We start from the raw sequence: 26,533 nt of genomic DNA on the forward strand, positions 1-26,533 counted from the left end.
GGTTAGATGACGGCGCATTGCTGCAAGCGTGGAGCGGAGGATCTTGAAGGAGAACTGTTGCTGGTGTTTTTGAATCTGTAGTCTGTACTGTTTGTCCTGTTTGGGTCCGAACTCTGCTGGTTTAAAGGTGTGGGATGAGTTGGTTACGGAGGCAGGCACTGAGGAAGCAAATGTGGCTGTGGTAGCGAGTTTGTTTCACGACATGGTTGAAGTGCTTCAGAGCAGAGGAAATGACCTGGGAGTTGCAGTGGGAGAGGGACTCCCTGAGATTCTTGTAGAGAGAGGAGGAAAACTTCTTCAAGGCAGGCATCCTTGCAAGAGTTGTCTATCACCATTGTTCTCAGCTAACCCGAGAATGCAACTTTAAAAAAAAGGTTTTGCGATTTACACATGAAAGAAGTGAAACTATCACTGTATTCTAACAGATGAAAGGCTTAACAGACAATCAATTTTTCAATGTATAATTTCAGTTACATCACACTGTAAATTTTTGCTATAAATTCTGTGTTATGATCGAGCCCTCCACAATCACCTGATGAAGGAGCGTGGCTCCGAAAGCTAGTGCGCTTCCAATTAAACCTGTTGGACTATAACCTGGTGTTGTGTGATTTTTAACTTTGTACACCCCAGTCCAACACCGGCATCTCCAAATCATGTAAATAAAGGCTGACTTGGTAACGGTATACCGACCTTTGTGGAGTTATTTCAGTTAACTGCTGAGAGAATGTTCCCTTATTGGGGGTGGGGGGGGGGGGGGGGTGGTGTCTAGAAATAGATTTCAAAATAAAGAGTCTCGCAATTAAGACAAACGAGGAGGAATTTCTTATCATAGAGCTTCATTATTGTTTGGAGTTTTCTTCCCTTGTGAGAAAAGGAGGTTTGTTTATTGACTATATTCAAGGTTCAATTACAAGGGAGTCAAAGGTTAGTGGGATTATTGTTTGAGATAATGGTTCTGAAACCAATTGTATACTATACAGCTCACAAGAATTCCACTAATAGCTGATTAACAATGTAATGTTACTATTACTATTATTCAATAAAACATCATGTTCAAATATTTCCATTGGTTGGGGTTTCTAGAACCAGGAGGCATAGTCTAAAAATTAGACCAGACCATTCAGGAGAGATGTCAGGAAGCACTTTTGCACAAAAAGGGTTGTAGATGTTTGGAACTTTCTTCCACAAATGGAAGTAGATGCTGAATTAGTTGTTAATTTTAAATCTGAAATAGATTTTTATTTGTTAAGCAAAGGAGTTAAGGGAAATGAGCCAAAGACAGGTATATGGAGTGAGGCCACAGATCAGCTTCAATCTCATTGAATGGTGGGACAGATTTAAGGGGCTGAATGATGAGAGTGGTGCTGCAAAACTACAGCAGGTCAGGCAGCACAGATGCAGCCTGACCTGCTGTGCTTTTCCAGCACCACTCTAATCTTGACTCTAATCTCCAGCATCTGCAGCACCCACTTCTGCATTAAGGGCCTGAATGGTGGACTCCTGCTCATATGATAACTTAGAACAGTGGCTCTGCTGTAAAGAATACACAATGCTGTAACTTCCATAATTAGACAGGTTCTAGAGGAAGTATGCATAAATAAAGATTGGTAATAACAAACTACCCCAACTAACCCTTTCTCTTACTGGTACATGTGATAATAGTCAGAGACAAGAAAATTGCAGATGCTGGAATCCAAAGTAGACAGGCAGGAGGCTAGAAGAACACAGCAAGCCAGGCAGCATCAGGAGGTGGAGAAGTAGATGCTGGTCTGCAGTTCTCCATTAACTGTTCGATCCACTGTGACTTCTAGGAAAGTGAATCTGTTGTTGATCTCTTCCTCTTTTGTGAAATTTATGCCAGTAAGGATGTTTTTGATGATGTTGTAGGTTTCCTCTAAATTGTTCCATTTTGTTATGACAAAGATGACATCCACATAGCTGATTCAAAGTTTAGGTTGGATTGTGGGGAGGACTGTTCATTCGAGTCTCTGCATTACTACTTCTGCTAAGAACTCTGATATTAGTGATCCCAGTCTCAGAAGCTATCATCTTAATACCCACAAATGGAGCAGAATTCAGGACATTATCTAAACGGGCCACAACACACTGCAGCACCCAGATCTACGAGCAGCAGAAAGAGAAATACTTATATAGCGTGTTATAAACAACAGCTACCCAATAAACACAATCTTCCGATTTTTAAGCAACAGATTCAAACAAATAGAAACAACACGCCCAGAAACTCTAGCCACACTATCATACATCAAAGGCATCTTGAACGCGACTACCAGACTACTCTGACCCCTTGGCATCATGGTAGCCCACAAACCTACCAACACACTGAAACAGCGACTGATGAACCCAAACGAACCTATACCAACAACCAGAAAAATGAATGTCACTTACAAAGATACGATGCAAGGACTAACTAACACTACATCAGACAGACAGGCAGAAAACTTGCCACCTGGATACACAAACACCAACGAGTCACCAAAAGACATGACCCACTGCCGCTTGCATACAGATGAAGAAGAACACCACTTCAACTGGGACAACAGATCCCACCTAGGACAGGCTAAACAGAGACATGCGCGGAAATTCCTAGAGGCCTGGCATTCAAACCAGAATTCTATCAATAAACACATCGATTTGGATCCCATTTACCAATCTTTGAGAAAAAGAACCAGAAATGATATCACACACCTTAAAAGACGCAGAAATAGAAAACAGGACAGAACTCCAGCGCTTCATCCAATGATGTTACCCAGCATGGTGACGAAACAAATCTACCAGCTCAGACAGCAAATGTACAATCTGAACCTCAACCTGAGCTACAAATCTTCTTAAAAATTACATGTATCTATTTTGGAACAGCTTGTTCCTTAACCGTTCCTGTTCTGCCAGCTGAGGCTGCACTTTAATTTTACTTTAGAATTCGGAAAACACTTTCTATCTTAAAGTGAACATAACACTTTTTCAACTTCGTAACAGTACTAACTATTTACAGGCATTCTAGATAATTATGGCCACTTTTATGACAGAATCTGTGATATGCACAGTTTGACATCAAACTGTCAAATGCATTTTGAATGGCCCCCACACTAACACCTCACTAAATCTTTCATGTTGCTGCTTAAACATAGTCAAAAGTCACATGGCACCAGGTTATAATCCAACTACAGATCAACACTTGACGAAAGAACAGCAGTCTGAAAGCTTGTGATTTTAAATAAACCTGTTGAACTACAACCTAGTGTCATGTGATTTCTGACCTTGTCCACCCACTCCAACATCATAGTTCTGCTCAAACATGATTAGAGCAGTTGATCTTCCTTGAGCCTATGATCGTTAAGGACTGCATGTGATTATTTACTGTTATGTTGTCCTCTGGTTCATGCCAACAGCAGTAGGCAGCATCAGATGAGGCACTTCACAATCATCACTGGGATGATTAACATTGTTTGGACCCAGAAGGGGAAATAAAACACAAGAGGTGAAGGCAAAAATAGAAACAGGATCTTAGGACAGCTTGACATTGGACAAGGGTGTTTAGCGTGTGCCAGGAAAACTGGGGATAAACAATTGCCAGTAAATGTTGACCATGGGGAGTCTGCTAGGAAACTGGGCAAGGACTAACATTCTGCCTAAAGATGTTTTTTTGGGAGGGGGTGGGGTGATTGGTAATGGGAGCTCAGTACACTTACACAGTAATGTTCTCGGCTGTTCAAACAGGGCCACAGTGCAAAACAATGTAAACAGGACTAAACAATGTTTTTTAAAAAAACTGATTGCAAAATCTTCTGTACTTATGTAAAGAGAAAGAGATTAGTGGATGCAAACGTAGGTCCCTTACAGTCAGAAATAGGGGAAGATATAACGTGGAACAAAGAGATGGCAGAGCAACTAAATACATCCTTTGGTTCCGTCTTCAGAAAGGAGAACACAAATAATATCTCAAAAATGTTGGAGAACATTGGATGAGGAACTGAAGGAAGTCAATATTAGAAGGGAAATGGTGCTGGGTAAATTGATTGAATTAAAGGCTAATAAATCCCTAGGGTACTACAGGAAATAGCCCTAGAACTAATGGAAACATTGGCGATCGTCTTTCAAGATCTTATAGACTCTGAAACAGTTCCTACTGACTGAAGATTTGCCAAGTAACCCCACTATTTAAAAAGAGGTGGACAAAAAAGAAAGAGAATTACATGCTATTATAAGAGATATAAAAATAGACCACTTCAAAAAAAGTGACAGGATTGGACAGAATCAGTGTGGATTTAAGAAAGGGAATTCATTTTGATTTTTTGATTTGATTTGTTCTGGTCACATAAATTGCGATTCAGTGAAAAATATTGTTTTGCATACAACTTGGGTAAATCATACCTTACATAAGTACATCAGGGTAATAGAACAGAATGAAAAATATAGTTTTATATCTGCAGAGAATATGCCGAGAAAGATCAACTTTAATATTTGACAGGTCTATCCAAAAGTCTGATAGCAGCAGGGAAAAAGCTGTCCTTGAATCTGTTGGCATGTGTGTTTTCAAACTTTTATATCCTCTGCCCGATGGAAGACAGTAGAAGAGAGTAAAACTGGAGTGGGAGGGATTTTTGATAATCTTGGCTGCTTTCTTGAGACAGTGGGAGGTATAGACACAGTCAATGGAAGGAAGGCTGGTTTTCATGATGGACTGGGCTGCATTCATAACTCTCCATAACCTCTTGCCGTCTTGGGAAGAACAGTTGCCATACCAAGCTGTGAAGCATCAGGTAGTATGCTTTCTATGGTACATCTTATTAAAATTGGTCAGAGTCCTTGTGGGCATGCTGAATTTCCTTAACCTTCTAAGGAAGTAGAGACGATGTTGTGCTCTCTTAACCATAACATCAATGCAGATGGACCAGGACAGATTGTTGGTGATATTTACTCCCAGGAACTTGAAGTTCTCAACTATCTCCAACTCAGCACTATTGGTACAGATAGGGGCATGTCCTCCACTCTGCTTCTTTAAGTCGATGACCAATATTTGCTGACATTGAGGGAGAGATTGCTGTTTTTACATCGTGCCACGAAGCTTCCTTTCCTGTACTCTGACTTGCCTTTGTTTAAGATCTGACCCGCTATGATGGTGTCATCAGCAAACTTGTAAATGGAGTTAGGTTAGAATTTGGCCACAAAGTCGCAAGTGTATAAGGATTACAGTAAGGGGCTGAGTACGCAGCTTTGCGGGCCGCCATTGATAATTATTGTAGAGGAAGTGTTGTCACATAATGTTATTTATTGTGGTCTGTGGTTTAGTACATCGAGGAACCATTGCAGATGGGGTGCAGAGTGCGAGAAACAGAACTCACTCACAAATCAATCAGCCTGAAACAAAGCCTTGGAAACAAGAACAATTTATTAGACTCTTGCAAGAACTGGACGCCTCTGCAATCAAGCAGAAATGCGCGCGAAAACAGAGCCTGCTAGCATTCTTATTGAATTTACATTTTGCAGAATTACGCCTCCCTTCTCCCATCCTATCATAAGCCGATTACCTCACTTGTTAGTCGTTTTTTTATTTGGCCATCCTGCTGTCCTTGTCTGCATTCTTTGTTCCTTGTTTGTTACAGCTTGTTCTTTTATCCAGTTTCTCTTATCATACTATAAGCTTTATTGTGAAATGCTCTTGCTGCTTCTTTTTGTGGTCAGCTACAACCCTTTAAAGTTATTTCCTAGCTTAAAACTATTTTCTTTAAAAGACCCTCGATATTCAATAAAGTCTTAGCCTTAAGTATGCTACATGCTACATGCTACATGCTACAAGAATTAACACCCCATCCCCCCACCTGCAAAAACAACATTTCTAATCTCCCACAATTCCCCCTTTATCTTTTTTTCTAACTGTTGTTTTTATACTTATTAAGTCTCCTTTAATTCATTTTCTTATGTTCTGCCCTCTTGCGCCTTTTGGCGATGAGGTTCACAATCTTACATTTTACATTTGTGTTGTTCGTCCCTCGAACACTAGAACCATTCTTTGACTTTCTCTTTGTTGCATATCACCTGCTGATTGTAAAAGCATCTGATGATGTATTTGGGTTCCTTCCCCAAGGGATGTCATCAGTCGGCTCATTATCCATTTTAGGACATTGAACCCTACCACTAATATCAATAATCCATAGATAGCCAGATTGACTAACCACCTTCCCCAACCAGTCAATCCCCAATTCCCCCATTCCCATCCTTTTTTGTTGCGGTACTGATTACCAGCCTCCCTTATCTTGGTGATTTTTGTTTCGCACACAGTTGGAGATATCAGTAATGTTAGAGGAGACCTCAGGTATGTACGTGCAACATTCCTCTCCAATTAGTGCACAGGTACCACCCTTCTCTGCCAGAATATAATCCAGAGCCATCCTGTTCTGAAGGGTCGTTAACCTAGTGGCAATCATTTCGGTCATTATGGCTGCTACTTGGGATTGGGTTTCGGCCAATGCATCAGCAGTATTGTTGGCCAACTCTTCCATGGAAGCCGCCAACTTTTGTATTTCTACTCCTGCTCGAGCGGTCCCATACATAGGTATCAAAGTCCAGAGGAGGCGATCTCCTTCAGTTACTTTCCGGGTTACTCGCCTTCCCCCCGTTTATTCCAAGGTATTTTTGGGGCTCTCTTTAACAGCCTCAAGTGGGGAACTATATAGGCGAGGTAGCAGCAGCCACTCCAGCCTTTCTGGCTTTGAGGTAGTGTTTGATCAGCATCATAACATGCATGCATTCCTATACATTCAGTCATGCGAATGTATTTCTCCCCGGGAATAAATGGATAGGCCTTCAGGCCACATACCCAATATGTTCCGTTTAATATTTGGGGAATGGTCGTGGCAGTGGCTTGGCTGGTGTAGACATAAGATGATTTTCCTAATCGGAAGGGTGTGGTATCATTCTGATTACAGAAACAAGTGGTGTTTACTGCTCCTTTCGGTGGGGAAACTCTAAGGCCATCGATAGCACCCAGAGTTTTCGGGGCTGGTTGAGGGAACCATCCCGCAAAGTTATAATTACCCCTTTCAAATCTCCAAGTTGTATCATTTGATCCCAAGTCAAATTGTTGTACATCTTTTGGTAAGTGGTATTACCATGAGAGGAATTCCGGATTCCCCCTGGTGTGGGATCTCAGCACATACCCAACAGTCAATACGCCCCTTTAGTTTAGCATAATTCTGACATAAAGCGGTAAAATCATTTTTCCTACCACCCCCGCCTTGGCAGTTAGCGCCAATATTATCGTGACAATATAAAGCTGACCATTCATTTCAGCCCACAACCATTTCTGTCTATTCCCTAACCCTTTAACTACCAGGGAGGAGTGTGTCCATGCAATAGTTACAATCGTTTTGGGATACAGTTTTTTTTAACCAATACTTAATAGTCTCTTATCTCAGTCCATTCTTTTTGCTCAGCTTGACTTTCAGAGGGTTGTCTGTAGGATGAGCTTGCCACTCTGCCGAAGGGGAAGGAGCATCCACCGGGCCATTAACACGAGTGTGATGACTCCACCCTTTTTCAGCAGTTCGGACGGCTGTTTCAGTAGTCAGGAGGGTTAGAAACGGTCCCTCCCAGCTTGGGTGCAGTTTGGTATCTTTCCAGGTCTTTATCAGGACCCAATCACCCTGTCGTATCCGATGCACTGCGAACTCAAGTGGAGGTGTCTGGGTCAACAGACCCTTCTTCCTAAGGACAGACAAAGAAGAGCCGAGCACCCACAATATAGTTCTTTAAAAACTTATCGTTGAACTCTACAGTTGGTAATTCCCCTCTTCCACCCAAGAAAGGTAATCCAAACATCATCTCATAAGGAGAGAGGCCTATATCACGTCTAGAAGCAGTCTTAATGCGTAGCAATGCGATAGGTAAACATTTTGCCCATGGTAATCGAGTCTCTAGGACTAGCTTAGACAATTGCTTCTTTAAGGTTTGATTCATTCGTTCCACCCGTCCAGAGGAAGGCGGGTGCCAAGGAGTGTGGAATTCCCAAGAGATTTCGAATCCCGCCATTACTCCTTGTAGGATCATTGAGGTAAAATGGCTATCTTGGTCTGAATCTATACTTTCCACTACTCCATATCAAGAAATTATATGTTCTAAAAGAGGTTTCACTACTCCCTTCAAAGTAGCATTGGAAATGCCTCCACCCTCCACCCACCCAGCTAGGTGATCCATTTGGACTAATAAGTACTTTTGTTTCCCTACTGGGGGTAATTCTGTGTAATCTATCTGTATTCTTTGAAAAGGTTTTACCCCCGGGTTTCTTCCACCTCTTGGCACCCTCTCGTTACTTTCTTATTAATCTTTTGGCAAGTTGGGCATCCTGCGCATACCTGCTTGGCTACTGTGTATATCCCTTTACATCCATACTTCCTTAACACTATGTCACACATAGCTTGGGAGCCCCAATGACTGCCTTGGTGCAAGGTGGTTAGGATGTTTCTCATGACTGGTTTACTTAATAACTCCCTTCCACCTGGGAGGATCCATCTTCCTTGGGTTGTCTTAGCCATCGCTACAGTTACTGCACTATCCTCCACACCAATTTTTAAGCCCAGCAATATAATCAAATCCCTACCTAATAGATTACTTCCAATGTCAGGAATATATAGTAATTGTCCTATCACTTCCTTATCATTTCTTCTAATTAGGGTTGGTTCAAAAGTAGGCACCAAGAATTCTTCGCCTTTTACTCCGGAAACCTTAAGATACTCCTTAGTCAATTTAACACTGGTAGGTCTAAAACTTAGGGATGACCGTGCCACTCCCGTGTCCACCAAAAATACTGCCTCCTCCCCTTCAGGTCCCACCTTTAAATTTATCAAGCGTTCCTGGTGGGTCTCAGGAGGAAGGAACCCTTGACTCCCCTAATCTTCATCTAAGGTCATTAGTGAAATGGCTTCCCTTTCTCGTGCTAATTCCGGGCATTCCTGTTTAAAATGCCCCACTTTCCCGCAATGGTAACACCCTGCCTGTTGCATCCTTTCCCGGGTATCTGACCCTTGTCTTTCGTGTCCCCCCCTACCCTTCCTGTTATCACTTGATCCCATTCTCCTTTTTGTTATTTCTTCCACTGCCGCCACCATCATTTTGGCTTTCTGTTTCTGCTTCTCGTCTTCCCTTTTCACATACACTTTCTGTGCCTCACGTAACAGTTCTTCCATTTGTCTTTCACTCCATCCATCTAAGTTCTGTAATTTCTTTTGTATGTCTGGCCATGATTTAGTTACGAACTGGGCCTTTAAGAGTCCCTGTGCTATCGGATTATCGGGATCCATTCCCAAATATTTTCCATTCCTTGTGGCCTCCTTGAGCCTTTTAAGAAATGCAGAAGGGGTTTCATCCTTCTCTTGTCGTACTTCAAAGGCCTTAACAAAGTTTTGTGATCTAGGTGCCGCCTCTTTAATTCCTAATATTACCATATCTCGTAGATCCCGCATTGACTCCCTATCTTCTCTGTCATTATTTTCCCAATGAGGGTCAACATTTGGGAATTTCTGTTCTGCTGGGGCCCCTTTTTCCCCAACTGGGTGCTTCTTTTCCCATTCCTACAAAGCCGCTCTCCTGATCATACCTCGTTCTTCGCCTGAAAATAACGTTCCTAAAATTGCCATCTGTTCTCCCCAGGTATATAAATTAGGTGCTAGGAGTTGATCTAATTGTTCGGCAAGTCCAACCGGATCCTCTATTAAACTTTTCATTTCCTTTTTAAAGGCCCAAACTTCTCTGCTAGTTAAGGGAGCATTTACATATCCAATTGTACCTTCCCAAATCGGAACCTTTTGTAAGGGACTTAATTTTACATTTTCCATTATCTCTGCCCCTCCTTTACGTGTGGTGGCTCGAGTGATTCTGACACACACACACATTCCCACCCCCCCCCCCCCCCCCCCCCCACCCCGCCCCAGGTTCTGCATCTTTTAGCTCAGAGTCCGTTCCCTTTTCAGTGTCTGGACTCGGTTCTACTTCGGGAGCTGTAGGCTCGTTCCGGGGAGTAGTATATGGGGGTGGCAAACACGTTAAGGGATCCCATTGTGGCTTCCCTTTTTCATTTTTTTTTCCTGATTCCTCCATATTCATGGGACATAATTTTACTCCCGTGCTCCCTATCCAACAAGCCGCATATTCTGACTCTTCTTAAGTGTATGCTTCTTTCCGATTGACGTATATATTAAGATCTTGACACAGCCAATCCTCATCGGACCCATATTTGGGCCAAAAAAAAATACCAGGTGCCTTAATACTTTCTCTAGTCCAAACGAAACAACAATAGTTTATCATTTTAGGCTTATCTCTCTCCCGCGTGCGGGAGTTGTGTTCCCAATTACCCAACATTCTCCCCAAAGAACTGTCGGGCAGGATATATCCCCCTTTAACATTATTTACAGATCGATCGTTACTCAGGCAACTCCCCGTGCCTCCCATTGTCGCTAATTTAATTAATCTTAACCAGGTCTGGTGTCACCTTCTTCCACATTCCCTTCAGGATCCTGACGAGACACCTTACTCGTCCGATTAATCTGACCAATTATATGCTTTTTTTTGAGACTTCAACTGTTCTCCATAAATCACTTTTATGTAAGGATAAAAGAGATGAGTTAGAAACTGGTAGTAAGGCAGTCATTACCTGTAAAAAGAACAGGAGTTAACATTTTATTTCATAATCTGTAAAATCCTTAACCTTAAAAGAAATCATGTTAAAATTTCCAAAGTAGAAATCAGATTCAAAATAGTCCTGGATCTCAAGCTCCAGGGAACAAGCACAAACATTCAATCACCAACAAACAAATGTGCATTCAAACCGAATCACAAAGGGTTAAACTTTCTACTTGCTGTACAGCTCGTTTCTCTCTCTCTCTCACTCACACACACACACACAGACACCATGTCTCACAGACACTTTGAGCTTCCCGCAACAACTCCTCTAGCTTTTGAATATTTTTCTGGACATCTGGCCATAAGTTAGTTACGAAGTGCACCCTCATTAGCCCTTCAGCTACTAGCCCTTCTGACATTGGCTGTTTTCCATGGACATATACTTAATTTTACTTATTGCCAATTCCCCGTACTTCTGTACGTCCCAACCACCAAGGCAATACTTAAAGGTCTCTTTTCTTACTTTAGTCTGTGCACAGAATTACCTGGTCATTTCGGTGCACCCCATCCCTTGGCAATTCTTGCAGCAAATACCGCTGCCCCGGTCGCCCTGATATATCCTTTAAGACCTTTCCCTACCCGGGTCTTGTGCACAAGAGTTGCCCGACCGAACCCGCCACATCTGCCCACCTTGTTTCCAGGGTCTCCCAGTCTGGATCGTACTCGCCCAAACCGCGAATGACAAGCAAGGGAGTCGGAGATCACCGAAATCGGCGAGGTGCACCTCCCCCGTCATCCCAAGAGTGTCAAGCGGTCGGAATTTTGGATTCCGAATGAGGCCCCCAAATTGCAAGAAACAGAACTCACTCACAAATCAATCAGCCTGAGACAAAGCCTTGGAAACAAAAACAATTTATTACACTCTTGCAAGAACTGGACGCCTCTGCAATCAAGCAGAAATGCGTGCAAAAACAGAGCCTGCTAGCATTCTTATTGAATTTACATGTTGCGGAATCACGCCTCCCTTTTCCCATCCTATCATAAGCTGATTACCTCACTTGTTAGTTATTTTCTTATCTGGCCATCCTGCTGTCCTTGTCTGCATTCTTTGTTCCTTGTTTGTTATCCAGTTTCTCTTATCTACTATAAGCTTTATTGTGAAATGCTCTTGCTGCTTTTTTTTGTGATCAGCTACAACCCTTTAAAGTTATTTCCTAGCTTAAAACTATTTTCTTTAAAAGACCCTCTATATTCATTAAAGCCTTAGTCTTAAGTATGCTACATGCTACAAAAATTAACACCCCATCCCCCCACCTGCAAAAACAACATTTCTAATCTCCCACAAGAGTCAGAGTTTGGTGATGAGTTTGGTTGGGCTTTTGATATCAAATGCAGAGCTAAAGTCGATAAATAAAAATCTGACTTGGGTATTGTTCTTTATTCAGATGTTCCAGGGATGACTGTAAGATGAGGGAGATGACATCTGCTGTGGAGCTGCAACAAACCTTCCAGCTCAGTGAACTAACTTACATACTTATCATCAACTTGAGCTACTAATCACTCAAAAGTCACTAACATGCAGCATATTTACAGTGGAAGCAACAGTTAATGATGTTATCACTGGATTGGAAATCCAGAATTTGAGCATATGGACTAAAATCCCAAACCATGGGAGCCATTCAGAATTTACTTTCTTGTTTAAATTGATCTAAATGGGAATGTATGTTGGGAGGATGATGCAAACTGATGATGAGGGATTTGGACCACTGAATGTGTGAACAAAAACATAGCAGATCGAATACAATGTTGACAAGTGTGAGTTTATCCAATTTGGTAGAAGGAATGGAGGTGCAAAGTATATCTTAAATGGTGTGCAGTTGGAAAGCGTTGATGAACATGGGATATGGGTATCTTTATTCATAAATCACTGAAAGCAGCATGCAAATGGGAAGACAAATGACATATTTGCCTTTATCAGAAGAAAATTTGAATACATGAGTAAAGAGGTCTAACTCAAATTATACAGAACCTTGGTGAATTTGCAATGAAAAATCAACTTTAATATTTGAGAAGTCTTACCAAAAGTCTGATAACAGCAGGGAGGAAGCTGTTCTTGAATCTGTCAAACTTTTATATCTCCTGCCCAATGGAAGACAGTGGAAAAGAGTAAAATTGGAGTGGCAGGAGCTTTTGATTATTGTGTGCAGTTTGATTCCTTTACTGAAGGAAGGATGTGCTTGCCATTTAGGGAGTGTAGTCCAGGTTCACCGCACTAATTCCTGGCACTGTCCTATAAGGAAATATTGTGGAAATTATATTCTATAGTGGTTGAAAGGTTGATCGCATTGAAAGTTACAAAATTCTGAATGACATTTCCCTGACATGGACTGGGTGGGTCTACAATTAGGGCACAGAGTGTCAGAATTTAAGGCAAATCTATCAGACTGAGATCTGGAGAAATCCCTTCATTCAAAGAGGGGCTGAGGAAGCTCAGCTATCCAGTATTTTCAAAATACAGATGATTAGATTTCTGGATATTGAAGATATCAGGTAAGATCAGGGTAATGTCAGAAAATTGCGTTGCAGTAGATGAGCAGCTATGCTTAAAACAGCAGAAAACATTTGAGGGGCCAAATGGTCTACTGTTAAATCCTACTTTTTTGCTCCATTTTACAGCCTGTGAACTGAAAAATCTTTCAGGTTAAAGCTTTATTATAATGTTTTAATTAAGCACTAATTATGTAATTTAAATATTTTTTTCTCCAAACATTGAGTTACCCATCCGTTTACAAAGTGGTCATTTAACATTGATTCCAATTAACTGTATATACATGCTAATTAAACTGTCATCTTTGCACGTTTGCTAGCACCCTTACTTCTGGTTTTAAAAAAAAACTTTCTGTGGAAAATTATAGGCTCAAGACCCATTTGAAGATTTCAAAGCATAATGCCCATCAATATTTCTGGTGCATATTATTTATTTGACCTACATCTTCAAAAAAGGCTACCTGATTATTCATTCATCTGTTGATTGTTGAGACTTATTGTGTTCTGTTGTAAGGAACAAACATTTAAGGAGAACCTACTTGCTTTGAAAAACTTGTTTCACCAAAATATCAAAATTTGAATTGCACTCATCTGAAAACTCTTCTAGGAGCTAATGACTAAGTCGGGCTTTTAAAATATACACTGGATCATATTTTCTTCCGGGGCAGATTTTTGGCGAGAGTCAGAGTCAGGTTTTCACTATTTCCTGATGATGCCTGCGACATTGATCCAGGCTCTCTAATTTGCTAATCAGTGACCAGTTGTAAGGATCAGATCCTCGCGTGTCATCTGAAGTGGGGTACCTCAACACTGCATCACTGGCTGCAAGATAATCCATAGTTTATACTGGTTGGACATTGCTTGTTTGCCTTTGTGCCTTGTGTCCCTGTCAATAAGGTTCCAATTATCTTTATGCCTTCGTGTCAGTAAGCAGCAAAAGTGCAATAAGCAGCAAATGTAAGTCATTTGCTTTGTTTGCGTGCATTTGTAGAATATGTTTCATTCCTTATCAGGAGCAACTAACTAAACAGAAATGCTAATCATGGTTTTGTGGTTAAACATAACCTCAGAGTGCCTGTCCTGCCAAATCGTATCCAGGCAAACTCAGAGTTGGCAATTGAGCTGTTTACTGAACGAATCTCTCTTGGTGTACAGTGTAGTGGGATAGGGAGGAGCCGGCTGAAGATCAGATTAATATTTATAGGTGGAAACAATTGAGCTGTTACTACAGTTTGAAACAGCTCCAGTCTGTAGTTCCGGTCTGCCTCCTGACGACAAGTTGCTGCAGTTTGACGGAAGAGAGTCACTGCCCGTTCTCCCACTGTCACTAAGATGCGGGATTACGATGAAATCACCGCTTTTCTCGGAGAATGGGGACCCTTTCAGAAAATTATCTTCTTCCTCTTGAGCCTCAGCATTTTCCCCAATGGATTCTGCGGAATGTCCATAGTTTTTGTCGGGGATATTCCTGAACACCGCTGTTTAATTCCCGGGAACCTCAACCTGAGTGAAGCGTGGATGAACCGCACGATCCCTCTGGAACAAGACAAGGACAAACTCCAGTACAGCAAATGTAGACGGTACCGGTTGGATGTGATCAGGAACCTCTCGGAGATATTCCCTGACCCGGATTCCGTCAATATTTCTGAGGTGGGACAGGAGCCCTGTTTGGATGGATGGGTGTACAGTAAGGAGCAGTACATCTCCACCATCGTCAGCGAGGTAAGTGGCTGGAGCAACCACAGGGTTAGACTGGGGGTAGTTTGTGAAGGTAAATGTCATGTATCTCGTTGCTTTTTAAGTTAGGGGAGCAGATGCATTTAAATTCAAACTTGGCTGGGCAACTGCACTTTTGTTTATGGGGCCTCTGCCCAATGTGGTTTAATCTGGGACCTTTCATTTTCTGCGCATTAGACTTCTGCCTCTGACCCCTCTGAGATGCAGAGGAATCTGGGTGTCCTAGTGGGCAGGTGTGCGAGGTAATTAGGAAAATTAAGAAATTTTCTGTTTATTGTGCAGGCAATTGTATGCAAAAATAGGGAGATTCTGTATCTCTTCTGCAGCGCAGTGTTGAGACCACATCTGTAGTAGTGTACAATATTGGTCTCCTTATTGAAGGAAGGAGGTAATTGCACTGGAAAGAGTTCAGAGAAAGTTTATTGGACTAATACCTGGTATAGGTAAACTGATGTATGAAGAAAAGTTAGATAAACTAGCCTTTTATTTGCTGGATTTAAGGAAAGGAAGATGCAACTTGATTAAAACATCTAATATCTTAAGGGTCTTCCCAGTGTAGCTGTGAAGGGGATGTTTCCTTTTGTGGAATGATACCAAACTAAGAGCCATCTAAAAATAACTGGTTACCTATTTAAGAAAAGAGGCGAGCGATAGCTTCTGAAATGGCTTAATTGGCAATGACTCTCAGAGTGTCATAAGTGGCATAGGTAGATAGATCCTTGTTAGGAAGCAACGGGCAAAAGATTGTCAAGAGTAGGTAAAACATGGAATTAAGGTTACATTAGATCAACTACAATCGTATTAAATGGTGGAGCATGCTTGAAAAGCCAAATGGTCTACACCATGTGGGCGGCACAGTGGCTCAGTGGTTAGCACTGCAATCTCACAGCGCCAGGGACCTGGTTTTGATTCCAGCCTTCTGTCTGTGTGGAGTTTGCACATTCTCCCCGTGTCTGCGTGGGTTTCCTCCAGGTGCTCTGGTTTCCTCCCACAGTCCAAAGATGTGCAGGTTAGGTGAATTGGCCGTGCTAAATTACCCATAGCATTAGGTGCATTAGTCAAAGGGAAGTGGGTTACTCTTCAGAGGATTGGTGTGGACTTGTTGGGCCAAAGGGCTGGTTTCCACACTGTAGGGAATCTAATCTTAATTTGAATTTGTGTGTGCTAACTTTGTGCCCCTGAACTGAATCTTACTCCTTCTCCAGTCCTAAATGATTTGTGTAATTCATCTGAATAGAATAATACTAATCATAGTCATAGAGTACAGCACAGAAACAGACCCTTCGCTCCAACCAATTCCATGCTGACCATAACGCTAACCTAAACTAGTACCAATTGCCTGTGCTTCAAACATCCCTTCAAACATTTCTTATTCATATACTTATCTAAATGTCTTTTAAACATTGTAACTGTACGCACATCCACAACTTCCTCTGGAGTTCATTCCACACAGCAATCACTCTGTTAAAAAAAAAACCCTTATGTATTTTTAAATCTTCTCACCTTAAAAACATGTTCCCTAATCTTGAAATCCCCCACCATAGGGAAAAGACACCAGCCATTCACACTATCTATTCCCCTCATGATCTTATAAATCTCTAACGTGACCCCTTAACCTCCTACGCTCCAGTGAAAAATAAAGTCTGAGTCTATCCACCCTCTCCTAAACACAAACCCTCCATAGCCGGCAACATACTGATAACCCTCTTCTGAACCCTGTCTAGCTTAATAATATCCTTCCTGTAACAGGGTGACCATAACTGGACATAGTACTCCGGAAGAGTACTTACACAACCTCAACATAACATCCTAACTGCTATACTGCAAGGTCTGAGCATTGAGGGCACAGAGCACTGAGGCCTGCTTAACTACCAATAAACTTCAAAGAATTATGTATCTGAATCCCTCGGTCTCTCTGTTCTATAACACGACCAAAGGCCCTACTTTTAATTGTATAAGTCCTGCCCTTGTTTGATTTACCAAAATGCAATACCTGTCATTTATCTAAATTAAACTCCATCTGCCATTCATCAGCCAATTGACTCAACTGATCAAGATCTCTTTGTAGTCATAGATAATCTTCTTCACTGTCTACTATACCACTGATTTTGGTGTCACTTAGAAACTAACTAACTGTACCTTCTATATCCTCATCTAAATCATTTATATAAATGACAAACAAAAGTGGACCTATCACCAATCCTTGTGGTATACCGCTGGTCACAGGACTCCAGTCCGAAAAACAACTGTCCACCATCGCTCTCTGTCTCCTGCCATTAACCAATGTTGTAACCAATTGGCAAGCTCACACTGAATCCCATGTAATCTAGTTTTACTAATTAGCCTACCATGTGGAACCTTGTCACAAAGGTTTGACTAAAGTCCAAGTAAACAACATCGACTGCTCTGCCCTCATTAATCTTTTCAATTACTTCCTCAATCAGGTTTGAGACATTTGATTTCTCTCACACAAAGTCAGGGTGACTATCCATAAACACTCTCCAAATGCATATAAATCCTATCTTTCAGAATCACTTCCATCAACTTACCCGTCACTGAAGTCAGACTCCAAGGTCTAAAGTTCTCAGGGGTCTCCTTACTTCCCTTCATAAACGAAGGCACAATATTAACCATTCTTCAGTCATTCAGCACTTCACCTGTAGTTTGGTAGGTGAGACAAATATTTGAGAAGGAGGTCCTGCAGTTTCCACCCCAACTTTCCTCAATGTCTTGGGATACACTAGATCAGGTCCCAGACATTTATTTACCTTTACATTTTCCAAGACTTCCAGTACTTTCTCTTTGGCAATGTGTACTATTTTCAAAACAATATTTATTCCCTGGGTTCTCTAGCCTCCATTTTTTTCTCTGCAGTAAAAACTGGCAAGAAATATTTCCTGAGGTTCAACACAAAAGATGTCCTAGTTAATCGTTATGGGGCCCTGTTCTCTCTCTAGTTGCTCTTAATGTGCTTGTAAAATCTCTTTGAATCATCTTTAACCTTATTTGCCAAAGCTATCTCACGTCCTCTTTGCCTTCCTGATCTCCCTGTTAAGAATGCCCCAACACGTTTTATTTTGTTCAAGAGGTTCATTTGAACTCCGTTGTCTATATCTAATATAAAGGCAATTATATAATATTATATAATGGAAAGGCAGTTGAATGGTGTCTGTTCACAAGGTTCATAGAGATGATCCAATTGGCTTGTTAGGACTTGTTGTTCCTTGCGCTTCTTTCTCCAAGGTATTTTCACTTGCTTGCAGGTGGCACACAGCGTCTCACTTCCCACTTGGGGACCCCACAGCCCAGTGAACACAGACTTTAATAATTTTTAGAGTGTGAGCACCTTCTTCCATGTCCTTACCCCAATTCCCAAACACTCGGCCTTGTCGTTACATGGGCAGATACCACAACCATCCCATTAGTAACAGTCTAAATCAGCAGCTATTCATTTCTCCAGGCTGACATTACCCATTCCTTTGCCTGCCCAACAGTTGTTTTTGCTCTCTGGGCTTCATAACCACCTATCATTTACTCCACCACCCTCCTTCATTGCTTAAAAAAATTTCTAAAATTCAGCTGAACCCTACTGCATTAACCAGTGACTTCAGAATTCAGGCAGGATATGTGGTTCTACTTGCCGGTAAACAACCTATTGTCCACAGATTTCTGAAGGTCTCATATTTATCGTTTGAAACTGCTTAATGAACAAGTGCCAGGCAATGATCACCTCCAACAAGCAAGAATTTAGCAGTATCTCTCTGAGATCTAACGGTAATATCATTGCTGAATGCCCACTGGCAGTTCCCAGAGTTTGCCGTCACTGAATTGAACCAGATGACCAAATACTGTAGCTGCAGGAACAGGCTGAGAGTTCTGGGACAAGTGACTGAGCTGCTGTCTCCCCAGAACCTGTCCACCATCTGCAAGGTTGAATTCAGTAGTGTAATGGGATACACTCCACTCTGCTTCAACAATATTCAAAAAGCTCAACACTGTAAAGAAGGAAACAGCTTGATTAGTATCCTGTTCACCACCTTCAACATTCCTTTCTGCATCACTGACAAGCAGTGACAGTGTGCCATTGAACTCACTGAATAGCAATCTGAATCTGATTTATATGCTGAATTATATCTTTATCCCAGTTAGGAAAGTTTAACTTCTTTCAGTTATCGTATTTATTGAAGGAGCATCGCTCCGAATGCTGGTACTTCCAAATAAATCTGTTGGACTATAACCTGGTGTTCTGTAATTTTTAACAATCTCTGGAAGGGCTACATTTGTTACCAGTCCACAATTGACCAGAGGAGGTGGTGGGCTTTCTAAATTTGTTTCCAGAAATGTACTATATTAAGGAAAATGTGTAAGTAAATTTTAGCTGTTCAAAGCTAAAATTAAATAAAAATCACTACAGCTCAATTTGTTTCAGTACAGTGATGCCTCATTATCTTCATAATTGCAGGTTTTATTTACAAAATACATTTCATACTGAACACACAGTCAAAGTGGTTTTATGTGGATTCCCGTTTCTCAATGTACTACAATATGGGGGTCTTAGCTAGTGGTCATTCTCTTTTGTGGACACTGTTTTCAGCATGATGCTTCCTCTGAACATAGTCATGGTCATTGAAATATGCCAGGATGCAACACCTGTCTGTGAACAGCACTTTTCTTTGGAAAACCAACAGGTTTCAGGCCAAACAAAGAATATTTTGGCTGAAGGTCCTCCAGCAATAGTTGATGTTTGTTTCAGTTTGTGTCCTTGGGAACAACCAGGATGATAAACCTTCTGCCTTATGGAGCTGCTTGGGATGGACCAAGATGAAAATCTCTGGATGCCTTTTGTGACATGCTTTGTAAAGGCACACTTCAGAAGGAGGTGGTTGATGGTACATCTTCATTACACCCATCTCATGAACACTGCATGATAGTGAAGAGGTTCTGAGTGTGCTGGAAGGGTCTGAGGGTAAAAGACCCTCTCACTATCAGTCAAGTGACACCTTAGTGCTTGTGGGTTCTGTCATTTCGACAGTCTATCAAATTACTTTGACAGTCCACTTGGGTATCCACTGGATAGGATGCTCTAGCTCCTTTCTCTGCACAACCTGTAGAGATCACAAAGTGTTACACTTATTTGAGCTTGAACAGAAGCAATGTTCTGAGGGGGTGACACTGAAGTTCTCTCTCCACGACGGTTTGGCTTACTTCAAAATGATGTTACTATTGCTTCTAATACGCCAGCAATTTAATTACTAACCCAATTTCTTTGAAGCGTAAGGTGGTCATCCTGTAGGGAATCTTTCATGTCTGGACTGAGATAGTGATTATTTAGAAATTGACTACGTCAGAGATCACAGATGTGCCTCATTCATTGATTGCACGTGTGCTTTATGTCAGATTCACATAACAGCAATCATGGGTCAAAATACTGACTGATTTATATTTTTAACTTGGTTATATTTTTTAATCATTGCCTACTCTTTGATTGTGTGAGTTACTGGCAGTGCTGCATTTATGACCAATCAGTGAAGCTGATGAAGCTTTCTTAACTCTGCTGATTCAGTTGTTACAGCTAGCTGGGTGGCTAGTGGCAACATTAGAAGACATTGAGGTGTGACATACAGGTCTGACAGGTTGACAAGTTTCCTTCCTAAAGGAAGTCGTTGGAGTAGTTGGGGTTGTTATAGAAAAGTCAGACAGCCTCATGGTCAGTATTAATAAAGCCATCTCTTTATTTCCAATCTTTAAAAAAAAACTTTTTTCAGTTTTTCAAACTGCCATTGTGAAATTTGAATTCATACTTCCTTCATCGATTGGACGCCGAAAGTTTTATTTAAGTTTAAAATATTAGTCTTGGATCAACATATTAGTCCATTCAAGCTGAGCATGAACTTTCTCACGTTATGACCCCAGTTGCCTAGAGGTTCTTTTCCGTGAGGTTATTATTCAATCTTGTCTCACAGTTCATCGTTATGTCTAGAATAGCATGTTTCCTGGTTGACTAGAATGTGTATACATGCAAATGGAATTATTGCCTAATAATGGGTTCAATATACAGTAGCCAGGATGATTAAGTACAACTCTCCTGGCAATTGTGCCGGGGAGGACATTAACTTATGCCTATAGAATCAGAATTGTACAATAGTACAATCCAGGTGGTCATTTAGCTTGTCGTATCTTTGCTGGCTTGATGAAGGGGTAAATCTTTTATAACTACTGCCCTGTCTTCAGCATGCAGCCTTGCTGACTGTTTCTTTTCAGATAGAATCATGGAGTCATAGACATGCTACAGATGGAAATAGATCCTTCGGTCCAACCCATCCCTGCTGACCAGATATCTTAAATTAATCTAATCCCATTTTCCAACACTTGGCCCATATTTCTTTAACCCTTCCTATTCATATACCCATCCAGATGCCTTTTAAATGTTGTAATTGTACCAGCCTCCACCACTTCCTCTGACAGCTCATTCCATACACACTCGACCCTTTGCATGAAAAAGTTGTGCTTTACACCCCTTTTATACCTTTCCCCTCTCACCCGAAACCTATGCCCTCTAGTTCTGGGCTCCCCCACCCCAGGAAAAAGACCTTATTCTATTTACCTTATCCATGCCCCTCAGGATTTCATAAACTTCTATAAGATTACCTCTCTGATGCTCCAGGGAAACAGCCCCAGCCTATTCAGCCTCTCCCTCTCGCTCAAACCCTTCAACCCTGACAACCCCCTTGTAAATCTTTTCTGAACCCTTTCAAGTTTCAAAATATCCTTCATATACAAGGGAGACCAGAATTGCTCACAATATTCTAAATAATAACATGATTTCCTCTTGACTAGTTCAATTCAACCTGCTCCACTATACTTTCAGTCAGTGTGTTCCAGATCCTAACCACATGCTCTGTGAAGTCACCATTTCTTCTTTTGACAGTGGCGTCTGATTCTCAATCCTACCAGCAATCCTTCTCCTTTGCTAGTCTGTCCAAACTCCTCGTAATTTTGAATATCATGATCCAGCCTCCTTTTCTCCGATGAATAGATCCATTTTCTTCAACATAGTAACTGAAAATTCCTGTCCATGGAATCATTTTCATTAGTCATTTCCACACCTTTGTGAATTCCTTTGCCTTCTTTCTGAAGTGTGCTGCCCACACATTGATGTAATACTCTTAAATAAAGCCAAACGAGTGTTTTATTCAGCGTGATAAGACTTCTTTGCATTTTCACTCCCTATTGATAAATCCCAAGGTTCTGCATGCTTTACTGATCATGTTCTTAACATGTTCTACTACATTCACATTCAGATTCAGATTTGGATTTACAGAAATACAGGAGCATTACCTACGCAGAATAAGTTGAAAAATAAAGAAATAAAGTAATAGCTAACATTAAATTCCTTCTTGCTATAAACTAGAAAAATAAAGGATTAAAGTTAACAGTTTGATAGTCGTTAATGAGTTCTCCGCTTGTCTCCCTCTCTGGGAGACCTCAGCTGTTTGTTCTCAATGCCACCACCTCAGATATGGGGGAGCTTCTCTCGCTGCTCGCTCTTCCTGCATTAGGCTGCTATGCCATTGCTGTTGAAGATGCTACCTCCCTGATCTCCTCCTGCTGCCTCTGGACCATACCTGAGCAGGGCCCACTTGTACTAGGAGAACGTGAGGACTGTTTGATGCTGGAGAGCCAGAGTCAAAAATTATGGTGCTGGAAAAGTGCAGCATGTCAGGTAGCATAATGTCCGAAATGCCGACGCTCCTGCTCCTCGGATGCTACCTCACCTGCTGTGCTTTTCCAGAACCATACTTTTTGACTGGGACCCACTCGTGCACCGAGATACTGTCACGCTGGATCAAGAGACTGCTACATCGGGCTGAGAGCCTGCCCCAGGCCATTGTGAGACTGGGCCAAGACATCACCACGCTGGGCAGAGAGACCAGGCCAAGATACTGCCACACCAAGCCAAGAGACCACAACGTGCTGCTGAGAGACCAGGTAGAGATGCCGGCATGGGCTGGGTCAGACCAAGAGGACGCCTCGCCGCTTCCAAGGTGAGGCCAGGAGCAAAGGGAAAAAGGAAAAGATTTACCAAGAGAGAAGAAAAGAGGGAAAGAAATGAGAAAGAAACAGACAGAATGGATAAGCTCCAGCTGAAGTGTCCTTCTCCCTTGCCATCTTGAAAATAGGTTCAATGATTAATGCACTAAAACAGCCGGCAACCTCTGCTCCTGCACCGCTTTTAGCACTGTACACTTTATTACATATTGCACTTGGAGACCTCAGTTGTATATTGTTTTTACTGTGCTAAATTGTTTCATTTTAGAGTGAAAATGTCAAAAAGAGGTGCAGGTACATCTATGGCTAACAATAAGACTAAGAAAAGGAAGCATCTGTCATTATCAATAATACAGATAGTAGAATTATTGCAGAAGCTTGATCGTGGTGTGGCTGTGCGGCATCTTATCGAAGAATATGGTGTCGGGAACTATTACTGTGTTGAATTCCTACCTCTCAGTCAACAGAGAGGTAGGAATTCAAGACTTCCTGGAAGTGTTTAGTCTTAAGGATGCCATTTACACAGTTGCTAATGCTTGGAATGATGTTGATAATGCAACATTAATAAATGCTTGGCACAGACTCTGGCCTACAACAATGTTTCTTGTAAATGAACCTGCACGTGAAGAGTTTGAAGGATTTTATGTCACTGAAGAGAAAAAGATGATAGCAAGCCTTGTTACTTATGCACAAAATTTATTGGATGAAAGTGTAAATAAATTACATGAGGCTGACATCGAAGAAATGCTGAACATTGACAATGATGTGCCTATCGTGTGTTCCTTGAGCGACGGGAACATTGCTGAAATGGTTTTAAATATTGGTCCCTGTGCAGATAGTTGTGAGGATAGTAGAGCATAGATGATGATGATGATGATGATGATGAGTTAGTGAACACAGTTGAAAAAATCTCCATTGACAATATGGTGAAAATGTGTGATCAGTTAATTGCTGGCCTTGAACAACGTTCATTTATCAGTGAGCAAGAGATTATGGCAATTTACTCAATTAAAGAGAGATTGCTTCGACAGAAACCTATGTTAATGAATCAGATGGCACTTGAAGAAGCCTTTAAAACCACAGCCTGCCATAGTGCTGAAGCTGTGTATGTTTGAGTTTTAGCAAATGTTTTTATTGGAATTTTTTTTAATGGAAATAAAATGTTGAATATTTATAGCCAATGTATTTCATGAATTTGTATATATTACACTATAAATAAAGTGTGATAGTACTTCTAGTCTTTATTTAACCCACTTAGTGTCAGTATTCATATGTCCTTGCTGCAGTACAGTATTTGTGTTTGCTTACGGGTTACTGCCCTGCACCCAACAGGAGACACTACATTAGTTCCGAAAATCGCAAAATTCCAATTCCTGCAAAGCAACTGGTCTGAAGCATTTTGGATAAAGGGATACGTACCTGTAATCTACTTCAGTGATATTACCTGTTGAATAAGTTTTGACTGAAAATGTAGCCTGCTCATTTTTAAATAGTGCACCTTTTTTTTCCTTCCTGAAAAGGCAAATGGGGATTATAATTTAACATCTCATCCAAAATACTGAATTCTAACAAAACTGAACTGAATCTGAATGTGCTTAAAGCTCTGGAGTCGGAATTGGACCCACAACCTGATAGGTAGAGATGTGAGAACTGGCTTGAGGCTCAACCTGATGTGGAATTGCCGGTGTTGGAGTGGGGTGGATAAAGTCAGAAGTCACAGAAAACCAAGTTATAGTCCTACAGGTTTATTTGAAATCACAAGCTTTCATAGCACTGCCCCTTCGTCAATTGAAGTGACTTATGACTTTGAGGTTAGAATGACATCAAAGTAGGTTTGATTTGTGAAACGCAATTCTGTTATATCCCATTTCTTTCTATTTTTAGATTTTAAATGGTAAAATAACTTGCTTGCAATTTTGTTTGAATTTTTCATTTTGCTTTTACATTTCAGTGGGATTTGGTGTGCGACAATGACTGGAAAGGGCCATTTTCTATGTCGGCATTCTTTGTGGGAGTGTTGGCTGGTTCCTTTATTTCCGGGCAGTTATCTGACAGGTGAGTTATTTCTCCTGTTTCCCTCTGCCAGAAGGAATTTTAGCCCCAAGTACGGAAAAAAAATACTGAGCATGTGGAGATTAATCTAGGAACTGTGTCATAACATATTATTTGTGTGGCATTCCTATTGAAGGCTATTTTAATGTCTGAATGTTAGGAAAGAAGTTAGGTGCTAGCTATAAGCAGTTTGGTCATTGTGAATATTCAGAGGTCTGGATCAGGTGAAATCCTTCAAATATCAAAGTACTTTCGACCTTGGATCAGGCAAACTGAACATCTCTGACCACTTTGGTGAAAGCTTTTGTGCCAGGATTGAGGACCCGAAGAAGCATAGTTATCAAACATTACTTAAAACTTTAATGGATTCCTTGTAGGCCAGCGGATATCGATCACCTTCTGCAGATGCCTTGTATGAAATCAGAAGCCTTCCTTGTGCCAAAACTCTCTTTCTCCCAACACCACCCCTCCACCTTCCTCCCACCCTACATTCCTCTCGAACTCCAATTCCTTTCATGAGCTACATTAAAACCAAAAAAAACTCTTAGGTTCCTGATGGTCACCTTTCACTGACCAAGATCCTGCTTCCATGAGCTGAACTCTTTATCCTTCTGTGGTGTCCAGGTGAGAATCAGTCCTGGAATACGGCAATACAAAGAAATGTCACCATAATCTTACCAGATCATAGACTACGCTCTCATCAGAGAGAGACTCCCCGGAGTGGTTTAACCTGAGTGTCACAATGCCTCAGGTAGGGGGAGAGGTTCAGAAGGAGAGCCCTTCAACATAACCTCAGTTGGCATAGAAAATGGCGGTGAGGTAACAACAGTGCAGGATATATTAGATGTGTAACTTGTAATCAGACAGGATTACATAATGATCCCAAGAGTAATTATAAAATGTGACAATTTCACATGAGTTTGACGGTAGGAATCATGGATCTGAGACAAGTCCAATAAATAAAGACAATTACAAAGAAGAAAGACAGAGTTAGCTGCAGTGGACTGAGAAATAGGTTGAAAGGTAATACAATGTATAAATGGTGGCAGATGCTTATGGAGATTTCAAAACTCTCAATAAAGTTATGTTCCATTGAGTAAGAAAGACTCTATGAGAGAGTGCACCATTTGTGGTTAAGTAAGGAATTAAGAATGGTATTGAAATGAAAGAAAAGGCATACAACACTGAGAAGAAGATTGGGACAATCTTAGCGACCAGCAAAGGATGACTTAAAAAAAAATGAAAGGCCAAAAAACAAATATGGGCTGGGTTCTCCATTTTTTTTGTGTAAATGTGATTGTTTTGAATTTTTTGAGAGGGATTCTTGCTGCGAGGTTTAGTGAGAAATCTTGTCACACCCTACGGCCCCCTCATGTCTGATTCTGTCCCAGGCTCCCCATGTTGTTCCCAGAAAAATTCGCCACTCGTTTGATATCCATTGAAAAGCCAGAATTCGTGGCACTTGTGCCATCTTTAAAAAGCCACTGTGTACCCGCATGGGCTCTGGCATTCTGAA

The 26,533-nt window shown here is 41.3% G+C and overlaps 1 protein-coding gene across 2 annotated transcripts in view; it reads left to right on the forward strand.

The window, feature by feature from the left end:
• The first annotated feature begins 14,252 nt into the window (after positions 1–14,252).
• Positions 14,253–26,533, forward strand: part of LOC140491998 (organic cation/carnitine transporter 2-like) — a 106,394-nt gene continuing 94,113 nt past the window's right edge. For both annotated transcript variants that reach the window (XM_072590572.1, XM_072590573.1), the window contains exons 1-2: positions 14,253–14,901; positions 24,917–25,020. In XM_072590572.1, coding sequence (XP_072446673.1) covers positions 14,512–14,901; positions 24,917–25,020 — 494 coding nt within the window. In that variant the 5' untranslated portion in view covers positions 14,253–14,511. The remainder of the gene's footprint in view (positions 14,902–24,916; positions 25,021–26,533) is intronic.

The sequence above is a fragment of the Chiloscyllium punctatum genome, chromosome 20 (genome assembly GCF_047496795.1).
Source record: "Chiloscyllium punctatum isolate Juve2018m chromosome 20, sChiPun1.3, whole genome shotgun sequence".
Taxonomy (NCBI): domain Eukaryota; kingdom Metazoa; phylum Chordata; class Chondrichthyes; order Orectolobiformes; family Hemiscylliidae; genus Chiloscyllium; species Chiloscyllium punctatum.